The sequence below is a fragment of the Epinephelus moara genome, chromosome 12 (genome assembly GCF_006386435.1).
Source record: "Epinephelus moara isolate mb chromosome 12, YSFRI_EMoa_1.0, whole genome shotgun sequence".
NCBI lineage: Eukaryota > Metazoa > Chordata > Actinopteri > Perciformes > Serranidae > Epinephelus > Epinephelus moara.
Window position 1 is genome coordinate 34314088 of NC_065517.1, and position 21623 is coordinate 34335710.

The following is a 21623-nucleotide window of genomic DNA, read 5'->3' on the forward strand; positions in this document are numbered from 1 at the left end:
ATTCAATATCTGATGATACTGATGACATGTCGATATTTTGCATCCCTAAATTAAACTCGTGTCACTATGTCACTTCCATGATCGAGGAAAATTACAAATATTTGCCATCATGAAAGACATTCTCAAAGCCAGAAACCAGAGAGAGAGAGAGGGGTCTTTCCAAAACTGGACCCTACCCTCTCCCACAGCGTCTCGGAGTGTCACTCTGTCTGTACCACACACACACACACTGGGCCTCGTGCAGGAAGTGAAATATGAAATATTTTGTTTAATGTCGTTAATACCCACTGATTTCTGGGAATCCCTCTTATTTATGCTCTTGCAGGGTGTCTATAGGTCCTTGAAAAGTCTTAAAGAAAGTTTTCTTAATATCAGGCCTTAAACTGTCTTAAATTCAGATTTGACGGGCCTTTAAATATTTTCGAAAATCTCCCCATCCTGACAGACCCAGCACTCTGGAAAATCACTTTCACATTGTATACGTTTATTTCACAGAATGTCGAGGTTACTACTGTTAAAGTTCTTCTCCTTTCAGCTTTTTTATTTGTACTCGGAAGTCGGAAGTGGGAATGACGTCACCTCCGAGTTGACAACAGTTTTTGCCTTCTAGTTTACGACGGTGGACAAGTCGGAAAAAAACATGGACGCAGATGAGGCTGACCTAATGTAAAACAAATAAGATAAAATTGTTATAAACAGTACTTTATTAGAGTGTTTACTCACTATGTATGTGACTGGCAGCCATCTTGAATTCGTAAGTCGGGTTTGCTCCGAGTTTCCGAGTTGGAAATCTGATCTCAGGGTGCGCTTGAGGACAGGTGTTGTGGTGCGTTCGTTTTGTACTCGGAGGTCGGAAATTCCCAGTTCCCAGTCGGAAGTTTAAACTCGAACGCACCCTGAGATCGTATTTCCAACTCGGAGCAACCGCATCAAATCCGACTTACGAATTCAAGATGGCTGCCGGACTTTCTTGCGGGCATCCATGTTTTCTTCCAACTTGTCCACCGTCGTCAACTAGAAACAAAAACTGCTGTCAACTCGGAGGTGAAGTCATTCCCACTTCCGACTTCGGACCTCCGAGTACAAAATGAACACACCATTATATACAGTGTTCAGGGGGCGTTACCTCTGCTAACAGGTGACCTCTAATCAGGTGGGATTCATCATTCAGCACAGCTGGTGAGAGCAGATTTAGATGGTTTGAGAATGTTTGCTGCCTCCAGAGTCGACCTCTCTTATTTTTTCTCTTGACAGAAAATTAAGAGCAATTTGAGAGCGTGTTGCTGCATTGTTTAGTTTTGTAAAGCAGCGTTTGAGAAAATCTCAGGCATGAAGGATGAAGTATTTTCTGACGTGCTTCTTCAGCAGCTTCTGGAGGTCGATATTAATAACTCAATTTACAAAGGCTGCGAGTCACCAAACTGGACAGAAAAGTCTGACTTTAGATATATTAAAGGTGATATAAATGAGCATTATCAAGACGCAGTGTTGGCTTTGATTTTAGCCCCCTGTTCATCTGAATGAAGGTAGATGGGGGAAGAAGCGGAACCAGGCTCAACATTTGCAGCAATGCAGCATCATCTGTTTCTGTCTAAAGAAGAAAGATGATATAACTGCAGTCATGATAACTTTTCAGGGTCATGACATCGTCTCTGTGAGGATTACAAGCTGCTGTTCAGGGATTTGATTACTGATAAGACTTAAAAAACCTTTTCTTGATTGCTACGACACTTAAGAATGTGGGATCCACCTCATCTTCATCATCACCCTCTCTGCACGGCAGCAGTCTCCTTACAAATGTGTCCATACTCTCTTATTGGTTTCACACATTTTTTAAAGCATTTTATATATGTAGTGGGGGCCCCTGCTGTGTTTCTCTTTCAGTAATGGGGTCCCTATAAGCCCTGCGTGCTTATAGTATGTGAAAACAAGTACATGCAGGCATATCACAGCATTCAGGGACGGGCAGTATTTCTATTACTTGTATTTAAAATACGTATTTCAATTACATTTGAGTATTTTGTAATTTGTATTTGATAAGGCCGATAAAAAGCAAATGTAATTTGTAACAAAATACTTTTGAGTGGAGTAATTTTGTATTTAAAATACTCAAAATACTTTCTCCACGAATCAAAAAACAAAAATAACAGGCTACACATTCTTATAATATCGGACGTAACAATATTTTTTACCAATTTGTTTTTAAATATATTTATCTATATGTTTTTTTAAACTTGGGCCATTCAATGTGCCCTTCACTGACCTAGTGGTCTGTTTTACTGGACTGTGCATAACATAGGAAATTGTATGTTGTTGTGGTTGATGCTTGGGATGAGTATGCTACAAATTAATTGCCTCACGTGGGATCAATAAAGTTGTCTGAATCTAAATCTGAATCAGTAAATAATATTTTAGGGTAGCCTACACCAAATTGTGAGAAAACAAGCTCAGATTTACAATAGCTGCAACCAGATTTGCTACTATCACGCCATTAATGGATGAATCATGGTTGTTCTTTCTGGCATAGTTACTCATGGTCTCTAATTGCAACATGTAAATTTTGAGCATTTTTGGTCAGGGACTGACAGAGTGACCTATAGAGCTGCGGGTCGATGCTAAAAAGAAAAAGAAAAAAAGTATTTTCTGTATTTGAAAATACCAAATACATGTATTTTATTTTGATACATTTTCTGGCACCAGTATTTTGTATTTTATTTTGATACATTTATTTGAGGAGTATTTTGTATTTTGTATCAAGATACATTTTGATGTATTTTTGCCCATCTCTGACAGCATTCACTGTATTCTTTTCTCCAAAGATCATTTACTCAGGCCTGCTGCACTCTGCACCTTTTACACATTCTCCTGTTGAAATACTGTAAAAAGAAAAAAGTGGCATTTTCTTAATTTTTATTACATCCATTATTTATATATTTACGTGTCTTTGTCCTCCTTTGTTCCTTTTGTTTAACATAGTCAATCCAACAGTGCCTGTGCTGTTTTGAAAAAACGTGTGAAACCTAATGAAAAAGCTGTACTAGGTGATCAAGACCGGGGGCGTCAACTGCGTAGGATCCATACTGAAAATGTACGTATGGACAAAAGTCAAAAATGGCGTGCCAAAAAATGTTTGACAATTTCTACAGTTAGGCTTTCACTTCACCATCTGTGTCGCCAATTTCCCGTCTCCAAACTGTTCATAAGCATGGGTCAAAGTTTCATCAAGTCTGTTTTTATAGATCACAACTTTTGCATGGGAAGTGGCGTACAGATCCTTGAGGTCTCGCTGTGTGCCTACGTACACAGAGACCCCAGGTGGATCCCAGTTTCACTAAGTGTCTAAGCAATTTCGGAAAGCTGGAATATAAAAAGGTGCAGATAGTGCATAAAATAAACATCAAAATAGAGTTTGTGCCACGGGAGGCTCCTCCAGACCCCCTGAAAGAGGCCCAGGGTAATTATTCATGTATTAATTATCAAGGTTTATTTATTAACTGGCTCCTGACCTCGTGTCATTTTGAATTGTATCAAAGGAAGACTCATACACATTCAAAACATACATTCAAAAATCTCTACTCTACATGTTGCAGGGCTGCACTGAGGACAGTCCAACACGGACTGAAACATTTGCACATTTCCTCACTGCCTGTGCCCTGCAACATGTAAAATAGAGTCTTCCATCACTACAATGTGACATTATCGTTGACTTCTGCACCAGAATAGAAGACTAACAGGACAGTTTATTATTAAGGTGCGGCTCATCTCATGCTGACCATCCCCTCCTGTCATTTTGTCCCCAGAAGCAAGCTGAGTCTCCCTGGTCTAATGTCACTGTTTAATAAAGAATACAATGCCTGAAAGGTCTGTAGTGTGGGAAGGACATCAGGGGTGCATTCCAAATCTCATACTGTTTGTTTTCACTTTTAGTACGGAGCCCTTCTGTGCGGATTTTGCATGTTCTCCTCATGTCAGCGTGGGTTTCCTCCAGGTGCTCCGACATGTTCTCCTCATGTCAGCGTGGGTTTTCTCCAGGTGCTCCAGCTTCCTCCCACAGTCCAAAGACATGCAGGTTAATTGGTGACTCTAAATTGTCCGTAGGTGTGAATGTGAGTGTGAATGGTTGTCTGTCTCTATGTGTCAGCCCTGTGATAGTCTGGTGACCTGTCCAGGGTGAACCCTGCCTCTCGCCCAATGTCAGAACCAACCTGACTGCAAAATCGTACCGGATGTAGTAGAACATCCTGGTATTTTTGGCACACTGCAATTGACATACAATATATTTGGGCATACTAAATCTATTTCTGGCATACTGTATGGTGTGGTAGTGAGGGTATTGGGATGCACAGCAGCTGTTGGTGGTGGGGACAAGATGTGCGGCAGGTCTAAAAGCAGTTTCAGTCCCATATTTAACTGAAAAACAATAATTATAATTTAAAAAAAGTCCACTTGGCTGCTCTCAGACATCACTACAGATAACACAAGTCGTTTTTTATGTGCGAACACCGTGAAATATTCTTAGTAAAAACATTTTTCTACATCTGCTCACTCCTGCCAAATGTCTCATTCCTTCAGTGTGAGCTGAACATGCTGATGTCAGAGTTATGAGAAATCAGTAAGATTTATAACAGGCCTCTGCAGGGAAACCAAACACCTGTGACCCACCACACTGTTCCTTCATTTGAACAGTTAACGTGACCGCCTTCACATAGTTTTATGATCCACAGCCTGCCAATAGGATTCAGGTGGAGTGAAGCTCAGAGTTGATCAACAGCTCAGAGCGTGTTGAGGCAAGGCGCAGTGCCTCACTCTGCCTTTGCTTCATCCTCCGTCTGTGAGGAAACCTCAGAGCACCTCTAATTACCACAAGCGTCTGACATTTTAAACTGTTGTCCCGTCTCATCACCACACTGGATCATCAGTAGATGTGTGACTGGAGTTATGTGACAATGCAGGACAAGGCCAACACAGATTCACAAGACAAACCAGAGGGAGAGATCAGTGATCGACGTGTGCAGCAGCCTCAAGGTACTGTGAAGAGAAACTCTGTTTGATACTGTTTTTAATAACATGTTAAGTCACTTTACTGTACTGTAAAAAGAGTTTTAAACAACGGTTTTAAACAATTCAACGTCTGTCTCTTAACTAGATTTCCTGAGTCATTCTCCAGGTAGCTGTTCTTGGCACTGATGCATCTGATTGCCCAATCATGCACATTTATTTTCACTTGTTGATGATTTACTGCTAAAATATTCTTATGTAAAATAAATGATACAAAGGACAGTAAAATAATTATGAAGTCTTAGGGTTAACACTTATGTGCCATTTCCTACATTCTGTCCAACATATCCAACACCAAATCTCTTTTAAATCAACTGAAAATACTGCATTCAGTTGTCAAACTATATTTTCAGTGTCCTTGTTTCTCCCCAGATGAGAGGACAGCAGTGCGGACGAGAGCCTTCACCAGGTGGATGAATGTGTTCCTGCAGAGAGTAAGACACAAATCAATACAGATTTACTGTCACATTATGCTTTAGCTCATATAAATACAGTCACCGCTAAGGTTTATCATTTATTTCCAGCGTGATCCTCCGGTCGAAGTGCACAACCTGTTCACAGACATCCAGGATGGCAGGATACTGATGGCTCTGCTGGAGGAGCTGTCCGGATGCAAGCTGGTAAGAGTCAGGTTACACAGTGGAAATATAGTACAGTGCTGTTAAGTTATCCAATGTGTCCCTGGTTCATTTGGAAGTGTTTGTGAGCCTATAGGAAAACTCATAATACTCTGTTTCCACCCAAAATATAATGCTGGAGATTAATAACTTTCTCATGTCTGTACAGCAAATATGAAGCTACAGTCAGCATCAATTAGCTTAGCTTAGCAGAAAGACTGGAAAGAAGATTGAAAAAGTAGTCTGGCTCTGTTTGTAGGTAACAAAATCCACCTACCAGCACCATTAAAGGGATAGTGCACCAAAAAATGAAAATTCAGCCATTATCTACTCACCCATATGCCGAGGGAGGCTCAGGTGAAGTTTTAGAGTCCTCACATCCCATGTGTGTTCACGTGCTTTCGCTGGTCTCGCGTGCAAGCACATGGCGCACAGAGAGGCAGTCAGAGCTACAGGCTACAATGAGGCTAAAAACAGAGTTCAAATGATGTTTTTCCAAACAACTTTTTATGTCGGGGCTTCAGGACACTTGGATCACTACGGACGAGCAGTATGGAGATATTTTGTGGTTTCAGTTATGTGTTTTTGGACGTTTTAATCTGGGGCGCCATCAGCCTGCATTAGGTGCAGTCGTGTTGCTACCCCCTCTCCCCTTGGATCTCCGCAAGGGATGTGAGTACTCTAAAACTTCACCTGAGCCTCCCTCGGCGTATGGGTGAGTAGATAATGGCTGAATTTTAATTTTTGGGTGTACTATCCCTTTAAAGCGCGGCCAAGAAAAAGCAACAAAAAATAACTTAAAAACTTTATTAAAAATAGCTATTTTTTGTGTTTCCTTTGGACAGTGCCAAGCTGTTCACTGTCTTTACGTTGGACAATGCTAACCAGCTGCTGGCGTATAGCTTCATATAGGCCTACTGCGTATATGACAGTACATCTAACTATCAGCAATTAAGCAAATAAGTGTGTTTCTCCAACTATGCAAAATGACCAGTTTCACTGTCGGGATTTGATCCATTTGGTCAGATAACATTTTCAGTCTAGAAGTATCGGCTTGGTTGGTGGAGGTTAGCCTCTCAAATGGTGGAAGTGTCCACTGCAGCTGCTCTGTGAGCCCAAAGATGTGGATGATCTGGAGACTTTACTCCTGAGAAAAGTCGAACTTTTTGGCTACTTAACTTTCATAGGAATCAACGGGGCCCTGTCTCCAACGTTGTATCCAGTTCTCTTTATACATCCAAAGGTTAGGCTGTTTAAAAAGATGGAGCTCAATAAACGTGAAGCCAAGAACATCTGGAATGCCCCCTGGTGGCTGGCTGCAAAATAGTTCATAAACCCTGCCCCCTTCATGTTTGTGGATGGGACATGGGCCAAACTGAAAGATCAAAGTAGATGTCAAATACATTTTCCCCAGAGATGATCTTGGTCATTTTATGTAATTCATGTGTTCATTTGTCCTGATAAGTTTGGTTCTAATTAGTTATTTGATGCTATAAAAAAGGGAATTAAGGTCAAGACTCACAGCTGAGGGTGTCAGTCAGTTTGCTTGGACCTGTGAATGGGCAGGAAGTTGATTGCAGCTCCACTTCCCGATCGCTTCTGTGCAGACTCCAAATGACGTCACTCAAGTCATAATAATCTGGGCTGCTTTAATTGCAAATCAAGGATCTCCAACAAGGACGAGTAAAGGTGGTCTTCACTTCTCTGAATTGAATTGTCAGCCAACAGAAGAACATTTACTTTCAGATGTCTTCGGGGAAATCTCTGCCCCTGCTTACACATTCCTTCTGTAATATCTTTTATTAGCTTTACAGGTTCAGGGCGTCGTCTCACCGCATTTTCAGACTGAACAATATTTCCAAGGCCCTGGCTTTCCTGGATGATCGACATGTGAGTGTGTTAACTTGCAAGTCAACACAGTGATACTGCCTTGACGTGTATTACAGTTACATTTGAATCCAGACAGACTAGATTTCAGCTGACGTCTCCTCCCTGTTGTGTCCTCAGGTGAAGCTGCTTGGCATCGATGCCTCCGGTATTGCTGATGGGCTTCCCGCTGTTGTTTTGAACCTAATCTGGAACATGATCCTGTTTTTCCAGGCAGGTGTTTTTTTTTTTATCCCATCATCTATCATGCTGATGTGTTCATGTTTTATTTCACACCTCACCCGGGTGTTTGTCGTTGTCACTGACCTTACATACACTCCTCTGTTTCACTCTAATAACGCAGGTAAAGGAGGTGACGGGAGGCCTCCAGAGGCATTTGTCTTCTAGCCTCTCCTCCTTATCAATGAGCAGTTACCCCTCCTCCGGCGACCTCTCACCCCAGCCAAATGACATTGGCAGCTACTCCTGCAGCACCCTGCCAAGCAAAGGCAGAAAGGCTGCCAGAAAGCCAAAGTACCACGGGAAAGCAATCAAAACTCTCCTGCAATGGGTCCAAAGATGCACATCAAAGTGAGTCTGAAAAAGATCCAAGCGCTTACAGGGCCATCTTTGTCAACAAAACCTCTCAACCCAAAGCAAATACCTTTACATCCCATAGGCTGTATAAAATAATGGATGTAGCCACTGTGACGTCACCTTTGTCTTTGTGGACTGTTATTTTAAAGCCTCGAGCTTGGCATTTTGGCAGTCGTTATCTTGGTTTTTTGGAGCTAGAAGTGACCATATTTGGACAAGAGGGTGGAGATAACCCCAATGCTAGCTGCTAGCTTGGTTAGCATGGTGCATTTACAGCAGAGGTGTGATGACTTTAGACTTGACTTCACAAAATCAAAAAAGATTTGCTACTTGACTTGGACTTTAGCACCAATGATTTGTGACTCCACTTGGAGCCTTTTGATTTAAAAACACTTGACATCCTACCCCAAGTCTAAAGATTTAAGAGTATGTTATTTTAAGTGTATCAAGGATCAGTTTATTCCCCTTCATTTCCTGAATCAAGTAACATTCCCAGCAAGACTCAACTACCAGATCCACTTTGTTTGACCAATCAAAGCATCCAATCAAGCTGCAGAAGGGAACCATAAGGAAGTAACATTAAGCTACTGAGCGCCATTTGGAAAAATATTATACCAAAGATAATTTTAGAGACATACAAAAACTACACGATGGTCAACAAAAAACAACCTGCAGTATGCAAAACCTATGGGTTGAAAATTACAGTCTTTCATCTTCTGCCGACCTTTGAATTTGCACAAAGAATAGTAAGTCAAAGCTAATATTAGTGTGATTAGCGAGCTAATGCTTAGCTAATGTTAGCTTAACAAATGCATTCGCATCCCAGCTCGTCAAATATCATCGTTTTGCCAGTGGACATTAACATCTAAATATGACACGCTAGGTATCATCCTGCATTAGGGGCACAGTCTTTTTCAAAATACACTTACAGTGTTGGCAAAATACCTAATTTTTACGTTTATTTCCTTGTGCAACAAAAACATGTAGTCAGATCTAGGAAAAAAAACATCATGGTTTTGGCTTAACATAGAAAGTAAACACAGGGCTCACAGGTGAAAGTCCGGGGTTTGTTGGACCCATCCAACTCCCCTCCCACCCACTATACAGGGACTTTTCTGGTCTTTATATGACACTGTTTCCAGCGGTGTTACAAGCTGACGCCGCCCATCGCCATATCATATTGCCGCGAAAGGTGCCTTTGTGCGCAGGTATCTGACAATGAAATAACTGACAAAGTGGTTGTACGTGATGAGTTTAGGCTACGCTACCTGTCCAACGTTGTTGCAGTAGTAATGTCTTGTCAATGGATGGCACCCACCTGTCACTCAAAGCCGCCACGTATTGCTTAACTTTAAGCCATAACAACATTTAAACAGGTGAGTTCTTTAAAGATTCACCCCTGTACAGTTGTCATGAATGTTGAAATTAGCTACAGAGACCAAACTGTTTTTTGCACCCGGCTGTAAACATGTTTATTTCTGCTGTAAAGTTAAGCATTTTAACATAGAGGTCTATGAGGATTGACTTGCTCTTGGAGCCAGCCTCAAGTGGACATTAGAGGAACTGCAGTTTTTGCCATTTCTGTATTGTCTTCATTTTTTTGCCCCAGAGGTCGCTGCTTGATACAACCACAGTGCGTGAAGCAAAATGTATAATCTGACTGTGTTGAAGTTATGTTTCTCTTTTATGCAATTATAAATCTGCAGGTTTGGGGTGGACGTGCATGACTTTGGGAAGAGCTGGAGGAGTGGGCTGGCATTCCTGGCCATGATTAAGTCTTTAAACCCAGCCTTGGTTGACCTGAGGGAGAGTCTGTCCAGAGAGCCAAGAGAAAACATTCAGCTGGCCTTCACGATAGCCAGTCACAGTTTGGATATTCCACCTCTGCTGGAGCCTGAAGGTAAAGACTTGCTGAGTAGAAAGGACTTCACATTGACCCATTTTCATCCACAAAGACAAATACCCTTCTGCACCTTTGCCCACTTAGCGTAGGTGCTAGAGGCCCGTAAGGTATAATGATACCACCTATTAAAAGGTCGTAGAAGTTAATCAAAAACACCTTGCAAACCAATTCAGAAGTTGATCTTGCCAGAAATGAGCAACATTGCTGTGTGCCAGTGTGACTGTATCTTCAGTACCACACAGAGGCTCAAACTGGCCCTCCAACAGCAGGATGGTCTCTTTAGTAACAGTCCACCTTGCTAACGTGTGAAAACTGTCTATTCTTCTTTCCGCAGATGTGTTGGGCACTTCACCAGATGAGCGGTCCATCATCACCTATGTGTCCATGTTCCTGACGGATTACTCAGGCACAGACAAGGTTAGTACGGCTCTGAATAGTTTGGCATTGTTGCTTTTCATCCTTATTGCTGAGCGTTAGATGATAAAATTAATACAATACTCATATCAGTCAGTTAAATATGAAGCTACCACCAGCCAGACGGAACAGACGGGGAGCTACAGAGTCATATAAACACCTTAAAAAAATGAAATACTGGACCTGTCCTTTAATATCTAGGTGATGTATCAATCTTCCATCTAACTCTCACTAATAAACTCTACATTACAGTGTCATACAGCAGATCTTGGAGTTCTTGAGATCCCAAATTTTGGATCGCTTGACTCCGTCAGCTTTGGAAAGACCCTCGCTGATGACCCAGAGGCCCAAGCTTTGCTCCAAGGCATGGAGAAGTCCAGTGAGCAGGGACTGTGGAAACGATGGGCCAGAAGATCCTCAGGGAGCCCCCGCACCACCCTGCTTTCTGCAAGTGAGGCCACGTCACCGTTCAATAAAAAGACAAGCAGGAGTCGAGGCATTTTACAGCCACCCAGTCCGCTGGATGCAGGCATTGGCAGCCCGGAGATCCGATCATGGATGGAGAAAGCGTCTGCGGAGCAGAGCTACAGCAAGCCAAGAGTGGATGAAAGTCACTTTTCTTTGAGCTCAGAGGAAGGAATCTACAACTTGTCAGCACTGGACTCAGATGAGGAAGAAGCCTACAGCTACATCCTGGATCTGAATAAAGAGGTTTTCCCACCGTATAATCAGCTGAAGAGACAAGTGCCAAGAGTTGAGGAGGAAACAGAGGAAGAAATGCTCCTGAACGGACAGCAGACTGAAGAGTTGGCACATCTGGAGATATTTGAGACGTTAAACGGCAGCGAATCTAAACATCAAGAAGGCTCACTGGAACAAAATGTTGATTCAGAAGTCAGGGCTCAGTCAGTCCTTCACAGGGCGTTTGATAGGGACACAGATGAAAGTAGTTCCAGAGAGACGGCAAACGGCATAGCTGTGTTTGACGTGCAGCCAGAGGAAGACAGCACAGAGGAACGTAAAGATGAGACAGTTGTTCGAGGACAGAGTAATGATGATGGCAATCATTGTGAGGAAGAGAAGGAGGAGGAGAAGACAGAAAATACTAGATTGGTGAAATGTGGTGAAAGAGAGGCTCTGGTGGATGAAACCGAGAACACAAAGCTTCTTGAAGCAGCTAGTTGGAAGACAGAGGTTGAGGATGACACTGATAGAGGGCTTTTTGAAAAATGTGGACAAGTGAGTGAAAAGAAAACAATGGACGAAGAAGATGAGGCAGAGAATGTGACGATATTTAAGGAAGTCCAGGACAGAATGTTAGGGAGAGAAAAAGCGGAAGAGGATAGTGTAAAAGAGGAAGACGGTCAGCAGAGTGTTGTGAGCTCAGAAAGCTTTAAGGTCGGAGTAAATGAAAAAATATTAACTGACGAGGTTGTATGTGGGGCAAGATGGGCCGGAGCGACTCATGCAAAAGAACAAAATGACGGGAAAGACGATGCCCCTGAAATGGAAGATTTAACTTGTGAAGATGAAGACAAGGACAGATACAGTGCTGAAGTCATGAATTCAGTGGATTCTGAAGCAGTGAGAACAGAAGAGGAGAAAGACAGGGAATTAAGGATTAAAAGACATAAGCTCACTGAGAAGACAGCGACAACAACAGACCATCCCAATGAAACAGCCCAAAAAAATGACACTAATGGAGGTGTTAACGTCCATGATGGTGAGCGATGGACTCCTGCCTATGGTGCAACTTCTCCATCATTCAGGTAGGTCATGGCATTTATGATGTACTCCTGTGGTTCCCAACTGGTCCAGCCATGAGGTCCAGATTTCTCCTTAGCCATTAGTTCAAGGTCAACACAGTTTAATACATTCAGCGTCATACTTGTGTTCGGCCATGTCATCGAGCTAGTTTGCTGTCTCTGTCAAGAAGCTGTCCATTAGTCACTGACTCTACGGCAGGAAACGGCACTTCAAAATAAAAGTGCAGTGCCAGAAATTCACTGTACTTAAAAATGAAGTATGTTTTTTACGAACTTGACACGTTTGGGAGTCACTTGCGGTCCATTCAGAATGGACCCAAGACCCACCAGTTGGGAACCACTGATCTACTTAACTTGCTTTGCCCAAGGGCCACTCATGCTAAATGACAGGAGGCCAGGAGCTAGTTCATAAACAAACACTTTCTACTATCTATGCAGTAGAAAGACACACATACCCAATTGAAATTTGTGCTACTTGGGGGAAACAGAGAAAGAGGACTGTGGCATCACTTTTGCTCAAGAGGTAGAAAACCAACAACTACCGCAATGCACTGCACCAAACCAGACAAAGAAAGGCACCCGCTGGTGGGTGATGTAATGCTGAACTGACACAATGGTGGCCGGCTGGCAACAAACAAGAGAAAACATCCACCTGTAGAGCTGGAGAACTGCCGTTTTTAGACGTGCACACATGCGAGTTTCAGAGCCACCGTTCTAGATGCCAGTACCAGACCCTCAATCCAAGTGTAACCTCTTTCTCGGTGTCAACTTACCGGCTCCGAACCGTAGTTGGGAACAGGCTGGCTTTTTAACATTATTTTTAGCTTTGCTGGTCAGTAGCTGGTAACTAGCCTCTAGCAGTCTGGACCAGTCTGCAAAAGGAAGGATGGCGAGGCATTCGGGTGCCGTTCACGCCCTGAGCTTATCTAGACACTTAATTCCAGAGATGGGGACTCGAGTCATTGTGACTTGGACTCGAGTCGACGCGAGTCGCTGTTTTGATGACCTGTGACTTGACTTGACAACAAATAAAAGACTTGAGACTTGACTCGGACTTGGAAGTTAAAGACTCGGGACTTGACTTGACTTGAGACACGATGACTTGAATGACTTGAGTGTTATTCACATCATGTTTTCGGTTAGAATACAAAATTAATAAATTAATTAAAAAAATAATGTTGATTACCTGGTAGGAGCGCAGGCTGAGAATGGCGTTGTCATGATTGGATCACTACCCTGTCAATCAGTCATGCCCTCTCTACGTACCTTACGTGTTTATTGGAGAAACAGGCCCTCTTATATCAGATAGGCATCAACATGTCAGCGGGAGGGGTACCGAGAGTCATCGTCTTCGGCTTTCGGAATTACCATTATTACGGCAAAAGACGAACAGCACAGTGCAAGACATGCGGCATAAACATCTCGGACAGCCAGGCGACAACTTCAAACTTTGTTCGTCATTTGAAGAGCCATTCTGCCCAGTAAGTGCTTGTCAATTAGCTAATATTATCTGGTTAGTCGGTAGTTAGCTAACGTTAGCTTGATACGATACGGGGGTGGGGTGGGGGGGTGGGTCGGTTTGGTGGAACTTGTTTTTTAATTTATTTGCTAACATTAACCCCAGAAAACGTGAGCGAACATTCCGACCGGTTCATCACAAGACCGGCTGTACGTTTTATGAACGAGCAACACAGGGTTAAATGAGCTAAATGGGTGATTTTGGCCGCTGCCTTGGTTAGTGTGTGTGTGTGTGTGTGTGTGTGTGTGTGTGTGTGTGTGTGTGCGCGCGCACGCATGGGGGTCGTCCCTTCAAAGTAAACATTATTCTACTGCTATCATCACTCGTTGCTGTGTGCGTCTTCACCATGACACCCGAGAGAGCTGCTTTCCTCCACACACACACTGAAGCACACATCACAGCCTCACACCGCCCTTAAAAGGTGAGCCGGTAACACAAGACACACTGTAGGGTTTGTGAAAACATTAAAATGCCTTTATTTTACATGGAAATATAGATTTAAAAAACAGACCAAGGCGTTGTGTCTCACGGGTCTTCATTAGGGTTGCACTGGTCTTTTTTTATCTGTATTGCCATATAAAATAAAGGCATTTAAATTTAGTTTAGTTTGTGTTATTGAGTGACTTTCAGAGCCGAACTAAGGTGGCATCCACAGCAGTATGTCGGTTTATATGCAGCAACGACATCATGCAGAAGCCTACACAGGTCATGTGGAGAAAAAGTTTTCAGAAGGGCATGGCAAATAGCATTTGGTGCTTAAATATAAGTACTTAAGCCAAACTTTAGATTTTTTGGATTTGAATACATCAGGAACACTTCTGAAAGCTACAGAATCACATAAAAACACTTTAACATGCTGTGTTTACTTTCTATTTCTTCATAATAAACATGACCATAAAATGCCTATTTCCAGTCTGAATCCATCACTCCTGTGTTTTATCTCCTCTCCAACAGAGCAGAGGGATTCACTCTTCACTCTTCAGCCGCCTCTTGTGACATAACCCCATCAGAGCTGGAAATGCTCGTGGTCCTGTGGATCCTGCTCTTCTGCTGCTTCATCCTACCTCAGCTGAACTTCTGAGTCTCTCCTGCGGTGCTCCCTCCCTATTAAGATATGCTTATTAGCCCAGTTCCCACTAACGAGCCAAACAAGGACACTCAGGGCTGACTCTTTATCTGTGTCACTAAATTTCCCTCAAGGCAACATTTAATGATTGTGTTTGCTTTTTCGCTGCCAGCAGAAATAATTTGTCTTTTGGGTTATAGTTTCAGATAAAACACATGAATGCTGTTATCTCCATTATGACTCAGTTTGTCAGATACTTGGTCTCACACAACTCAAATTATCAGACATGGTTTTTTTTTTTTCTGCATGTCCAAAATTCTCTGTTTGATTTATTTTTTCTGGCAGAAATCCTCCTTTCAATTTCAGTTGACTTTATCGACCACATGGAGGCAGCGCAGCATCACAGCAGAGACTGTCTCAGACGACAGACCGTCTCTGCAGCATTCTGTCGACTGCTGAGAATCCCATCTGACCTGCTGTTTAATTAGAAGCTGTATTGACACGCTGAGATTAAGCAGATAATATTTAATGAGCACTTTGACATTTCGCACTCAGAACGTATACATTGTCATTGTTTTGATCAACAATGTTGACTTTTTACTTGACTTTTCTGTGACTATGAGATATAAATAATAATTTGTACTCTCATGTATCTTCTGGTCCTTTCCATGAGGTCAAATCAGAAATCAGCCTTGTAAATATTCTATTTGAAGGTGCTGTAGATGCAATGGGGGAATTAGTATTCAACATGTCAACATTTTTTTCATTAAACATATTCTCAATGCAGCTATTCACATGAAATTTACACAAGACATTGACATTAACTCAGTAAAATTGCACAGCAAACGGAATCGTAACATTTCCAACCATAAAAATATATGTGCAATAAAGTGTAAAAACATAGGGAAAAAAGTTTTGAACACACCAACTGAAATGTTTTTTTTTAAAACAATCAAACATTTATATCATTATTTCTGCTTTAAATAAAGCAAACAGGTATTAAAGAAACTTTATGAAATGATATAAAGAAGAAAAACAGACGTACAAATCAACATTTTTTTTTTTTTTCTTTAAATACATTTGGTGTGATATTCTAACTCAGTGTTTCCCAACTGGTGGGTCGTGGTCCAAAAGTGGGTCAGTTATTTTTGACTCTTTCCCCACCATTGACGAGATATTCCGGCAATCCGTGTTTTCACTGTTATAAGATAGGGGTCGCTGTTACACATCTTGTAAAATAGAACAGCACTCCCGTATCCAAAAACAAATGAAGAAGACAATCTGCTGGAAACCGGAAGGAGATGTTGTAGCTTGTGACTGCACGAAAATGCGGATGACGACGGAAAGCTGTGGAGATGTTGATGGACTCGGACACCGTCACTTCCTGTTTTGATCTACATTCTGAATCTGATTTGGACAAAGAAGCACACGAGTTTGGTGGGACGAAGCGGGATCTCCATGGTGGTGACAGTGACACACGGACAAGATGACCACAGAGGAGGCAGAGACAACACAACACTGTGAGGACCTTGAATGAATGACTAAGGAGAAATCTGGACCAGTTGGGAACCACTGGTCTAACTCATGTCGTTCAAACAATCTGATGCTGACCTCATAACACCTTTTCATCCTCAGAGACCAAATTCATTTGTTACCATAGAACATTCTGTACCCTGAGCCAACTTTGGGCCAATGCCCGTAATGAGTACACTCATTTACTTTAATGCTAATGTGCAACATTAACCTCGCAGCACCACCAACAGTTCTGTGCAGTTATAACTTGGTGAGACGCACTGGAAGAACAGTGGATCCCTCTGTATTGGTAATCTCTCGCAAAATCCCATTCCAGCACATGTCCGACTCCTCATATCTCCAGATGTCTGTCGTCTCTGTTGTTGGATTGAAATGTTAGGACTTCTTTATCTGTGTAGTTTTACTGAATTAATATCAATGTCTGGTGTAAATTTCATGTCAATAGCTGCATTGCAAATAGGTTTAATGAAAGAAAATGTTGGCGTGTTGAACACTTATTTTCCCTCACTGTATATTAGGCACATGTACGGTGTCTTTGTTACATCACCAGTGTGCACACAGTGAAACTAGAGCAAAATCTAAGTATGAATCTGTTGCATAAGTGTTCAAAATCCATGTTGACCAGAGTGCGTATTAAAGGGGGGGAATGAGTGTGCCCTGTCCTCTCTGTCCACACACACGCACTCACACACACTCATTCATTGCTGCTGAATTTCTAAGAAACTAAAAAACATGCCGCTGTTGTTTGCTTGGAGCCCGACCCACGGGTCAAAAGCTCAGCCCCTGGAGATCGATGCGCTTTCAACACCACTACCAACCCCCGCACAAAGCCATGAGAAGAACACACTTCCCCAAATCTGGAGGTCTTATGAGAGATCAACTTGCAGCGCCGAGCCAGGATGGCGAGAAAAGAAGCGACGATGGCTGTTATGTATTCTTTTACATGTCTGGTGTTGCTAACGGGTCTCGCCGCAAATGAGTTGCTTCCACCAAAGCCTGAGAAACTCTTCAGCAGGCCTCTGCAAAAGGAACAAGAGGTCAATCAGCACCTCAACACATCAGCCCTAAACACAGCCTTGGCCTTTGAACTTTACCGCGACCTGGCAACCAGAACCGCCGCTGAGCCTGAAGTCCAGCGACAGCCCAACATCTTGTTCTCGCCTCTGGGTTTGGCGTCAGCTCTGGCCCTGCTGTCCCGAGTGTCTGGGTCCGAGAGTCGGCGCCAGGCCCTGGAGGCCCTGGGGCTGGCAGCCAACTCTACAGAGGAGAGCGTTGAGGCCACCATATCAGCTCTTACTGATCTGCAACGTAGCTTCACTGAACAGGGGGGAGGGGGTGGAGGCGGAGTCCAAAGGGCAGAGTCTGAGGCTGGACCTGGAACAGAAGATGAGATTGGTGCCACGCCAGGGGTGGAAACTGGAGGGGCGGATGCTGGAAGCAGAGCTGATGTAGATGATGGGCCAGAGGGTAGGAATGGAACTGAGGATGGGGTTCATCCTGAGGGTCAGCTGAGAGTGTGGAGCAGCCTACATATTGATGGAAAACCCTCACTAGACTATGACAGCTTTTTGTCCAGGCCTCAGCACACTGAACCCTCCACCCTCAACATCAGCTTTGACACGCTGACCAAAGACTTGGAAGCCTCTGACAAACTTGAACTTAACAATTATGTGTATTTCAAAGGTAGCGTCTCCTTGTATGGATGATTAAAAAGTGCAGTTTTTATACATATGTATTGTCAACACAAGTTGCGAAGTATTCATGCACTTTAAAGCTGGGGAAGGCAGTATAATTTTGGTGTCACTGGGCAAAAATTCCGCAATAAACTTTCAGCATATTGAAATTCAAGTGATCTGAGAGAAAAATTGGCTTCTGCACCTCCTCTTGGCTCCGTTTTTTAGGCTTTAGAAAATCTAGCCTGTGGCGGTAGACTATGGCCAATGGCTGTTGTACAAATCCAGATTCGCGTGCACGTCCCCTCACATAAAGTTCCAGTATTGGCAACTACTGCCTACACTGCAAAGCAACCAAAAAAGGAAGACAGACTTTCAAATAGAGAGTCAATAAACAAAACAAAACAGATGTCAGTATTGGGGAAGTGTTTCAGAGATGGAAAGATGCTGATAGTTTAGCCATCTGCTAACTGGAACCAAGGCTACTGGCTGCTGCTTCAAGTAAACGTTTCTGTAGCTAACATTAGCTAGAGCCTAAAATCACAGTGTGTCTTCCACCTCACTCACCGCCGCATGCACGTACCTTTAGATGGTGAAAGTTGGGTTCCGCTACAGACCACTTTGCTGGGAGGAGAGCGGGCAGCAGCTCTAGAGACTGACCCACGGCTGCCGCTTCACAATTATGTTAATGTAGCTAATGTTAGCGAGAGCCTCAAATCACAGTGTTCTCTGCCTTACTCCCCAGCGCTACAAACCACTTCACCAGGTGGAGAGCAGGCAGCAGTACTGACCCCCAGTCAGCGGCAGCAGCAACCTGAATCTTGCTAGTGCAAACCCCAGGTCCGGGGGACCAGACAGCTACGACTGCCGGCCCAATCAGCAAACTTTCTGTTGCTGCAGTTACACAGTTTAGACCATGCACTGCTGCTGGGCACCAACCAACTGTGACACCCAACGCTCGCCAAAGTTGAGCTGCTACAGCCATCTTTTCTGTGCTGGTGCCCGCTCTCCTCCCAGGGAAGCTGTCCACAGCAGCGGGGAGCAAGGTGGAGGAACCATAGGATGGCTAGCAGCTAATTCTTGTCTCATTCGTCTTCTGATAAACAGAGAGAGCGGGGCAAGGAGGGGCTGAGTGAATGAGTGAAATGCAGTTGTACAATTAATGGGAAACACATACATACTTACTGTCTGAGGCGCGTGCATATGCTTGTGGTCACCTGGTGGGAGGGGCTTAGGACAGAGAGAGCAGACTGCAGGGGACGGTGTGTTCTCTAATTCTACTGCGTTTTTTTTTTTTGCCTTTTCCAGATTTCTGCCTACCCCAGCTTTAAGAGTATGAAAAATCAGACAGATCACTGCAAAAGAAAAAACATTCACCTTCAAAAACATCTTCAAATGAAAATGAGCTGCAGCTAAATTCGAGCTCATTGTGTCAGTGCAGTACCGCCCACTGCACAGCATACTGAGCACCTGCTTCTTCATCAGTCATTGTTTTTTTATGTAGAGCAGATGCTCCCTGGTGACAGTTGGTGGTAGTAAATTTACACAGCGGGTGCTTTTTATAGGTGTGCGACCTCTATCTTTGACAATTTATTGTCATATTTCATCCGTAACCTGTTCTCTTTATTAATGACACATAAATCAGGTTGTCAGCCGTTCGAGCGGCGCCACACAGTGCCACGGAGCTTCCAGCTGAATGCCACGACCAGCGTGGAGGTTGCCATGATGTTCAGGGACGACTCCTCTGAGGTGATGATGCTGTATGACACCAACTGCTCAGCCACGGTGGTGCAGCTGGCTTACACAGAGCGGCTGGCCTCACTGCTCCTGCTCCCCAAAGCCGAGTTGCAGCCCCTGGAGGACTGCCTCTCTGCCAGCCGCATGAGCTTCTGGCTCAGCAACCTGAAGCCGGGGTAGGTGGGGACGCCAAATTGTTGAACTGGAATGAGCTGCAAACCATGTCAAGTTATCCTCTCACTCTTGCATGGACTTTTTGTTTCAGAAGCTTGAAGGATGAGTGGAAATGAAAAAATTCACGTGTGAGGCCAGGCAACCCAGTCACCTGAATAAATGTTGGCATTGTACGTTTCTGCAACCACACATATGTTACATTTGTACATTATTATGTAGCAGATAAACTGAAACTTTACATTTCAACAATGCTGTGGTTAATGTGTGGTTAGATTTAGGCACAAAAACCACCTGGTTATGGTTAGGAAACGATCATGTTTTGGCTTAAAATACCCACTTTTAGTGGCACAATACCAGCAGTAAACAGGGAAACATTTATGTCTTTGTAAAAAACAGCTTTTTGCAGCACTATGCAGGCAGAAAAAAAAAGTGATGTTGCAATGTTTTGGTAAAGAAAAAGGACCCCTTTCCGTGGCACTATCCTGACATGAAGCCTAAGCGCTGCCTTTGTAAAAAAAAAGAAAAAAGCAATGTTTTCGTACAAAAAAGGACGCTTTTCACAGCAGTATTCCGGTGGGAAACGCAGTGACGTCTCGGTTGAAAACAACCGCATTTCATGGCACTATCCCAACAGGATACGCAGCAGTTTCTTGGTATAAAACAAGTGCTTTTTTGTGGCACTATCCCCAGAAATGCAGCGATGTTTTGGGGGAAAAGAAAAAAAACAAAACCTTGCTTTCATGGCACAATTGACCTATGGCTAAGCCACGCCCCCCTCCACTCACTCGGACAAAATATCAACATTCAGTGACCGGCGCTATGGCAGGTGTCACAGTACACGGCATTTCGCAGGAGGCAAGTGATGATTTATGGGGACATAATGATCAGATGTCATTGAGAAGTAACCAAAAGGGCCTAAACTACGCATTGGAGGGATATATTCATCATTTTATTGTTGAGAAGCTTGATGAAAAGCTTAAATTACAAGCCAAAATTTACAGGTCACAGTGTACGCTTGTGAACCGCATCTGGTTGCCGTCACCATCAAAGACAACAAGTTAAAGTGCCACTGAAGTTAAGGTTTTTGGCTCAGAATATGAGAAAAGGATAACGGCCTTTTTACCATCTTTACCAAGAGTGTCTCTCCGTTAGTTTGGTGCTACAGTATTTACACTGAATCATTCAGCATAACGTTTGCCAACCTTTGTTATCTCTGCCATTACAGATAAGTTAATGAAGCTAAGCTCCAGAAGTTAACGTTAGCTTAACTAGAGCCCTTTGGACAACAGCTAACAATGATGTACGATCACCAAAGTACAAAACTAGAACAAAATAGGCTAATGAACTCCCAGCAAACAAGGTGACATGATGAACAACGCAGCTAGGAGCTAACGTTAGGCTAACTTTAGCTAACGTTAGCTAGAGATGTTAAAGATAACTTTATATTTCTTTCCAGCAAAGTGACAATATGTTGCCTCAAACACAATGTTGACTTACCTTAGAACAGATGTAGACATCATTGTTAATCTTATTCACGTTGAGTTGATGTTGTGGTCTAACGTTACCACACAACTTTATCCAAAGGAGACACTTTTCTCGGTTGAGATGTGGTTTAAAGTGTAAAAAATACACCTCGTCGCCCAGCCTCTCAGGATACCTTGTGTCAGAGTTGCATGTACCCCATGCACACCGTTTGACCA

General features: G+C 43.2%; 2 protein-coding genes across 2 annotated transcripts; both read left to right on the forward strand.

Annotated features, from left to right (window-relative positions):
• Nucleotides 1–369: 369 nt before the first annotated feature.
• Nucleotides 370–16867, forward strand: clmnb (calmin b). Its single transcript, XM_050058221.1, has 10 exons — nt 370–5025; nt 5431–5492; nt 5583–5678; nt 7482–7565; nt 7683–7775; nt 7906–8132; nt 9845–10038; nt 10376–10458; nt 10708–12224; nt 14695–16867. The coding sequence occupies exons 1-10, from the start codon at nt 4923–4925 to the stop codon at nt 14819–14821; spliced, it is 2586 nt and encodes an 861-aa protein (XP_049914178.1). The 5' UTR covers nt 370–4922; the 3' UTR covers nt 14822–16867.
• A 185-nt stretch (nt 16868–17052) lies between these two features.
• On the forward strand, nt 17053–20049 carry LOC126398680 (uncharacterized). Its single transcript, XM_050058222.1, has 2 exons — nt 17053–18022; nt 19658–20049. Exons 1-2 carry the CDS (start codon nt 17239–17241, stop codon nt 19927–19929), a joined length of 1056 nt encoding a protein of 351 aa, XP_049914179.1. The 5' UTR covers nt 17053–17238; the 3' UTR covers nt 19930–20049.
• Nucleotides 20050–21623: the final 1574 nt, after the last annotated feature.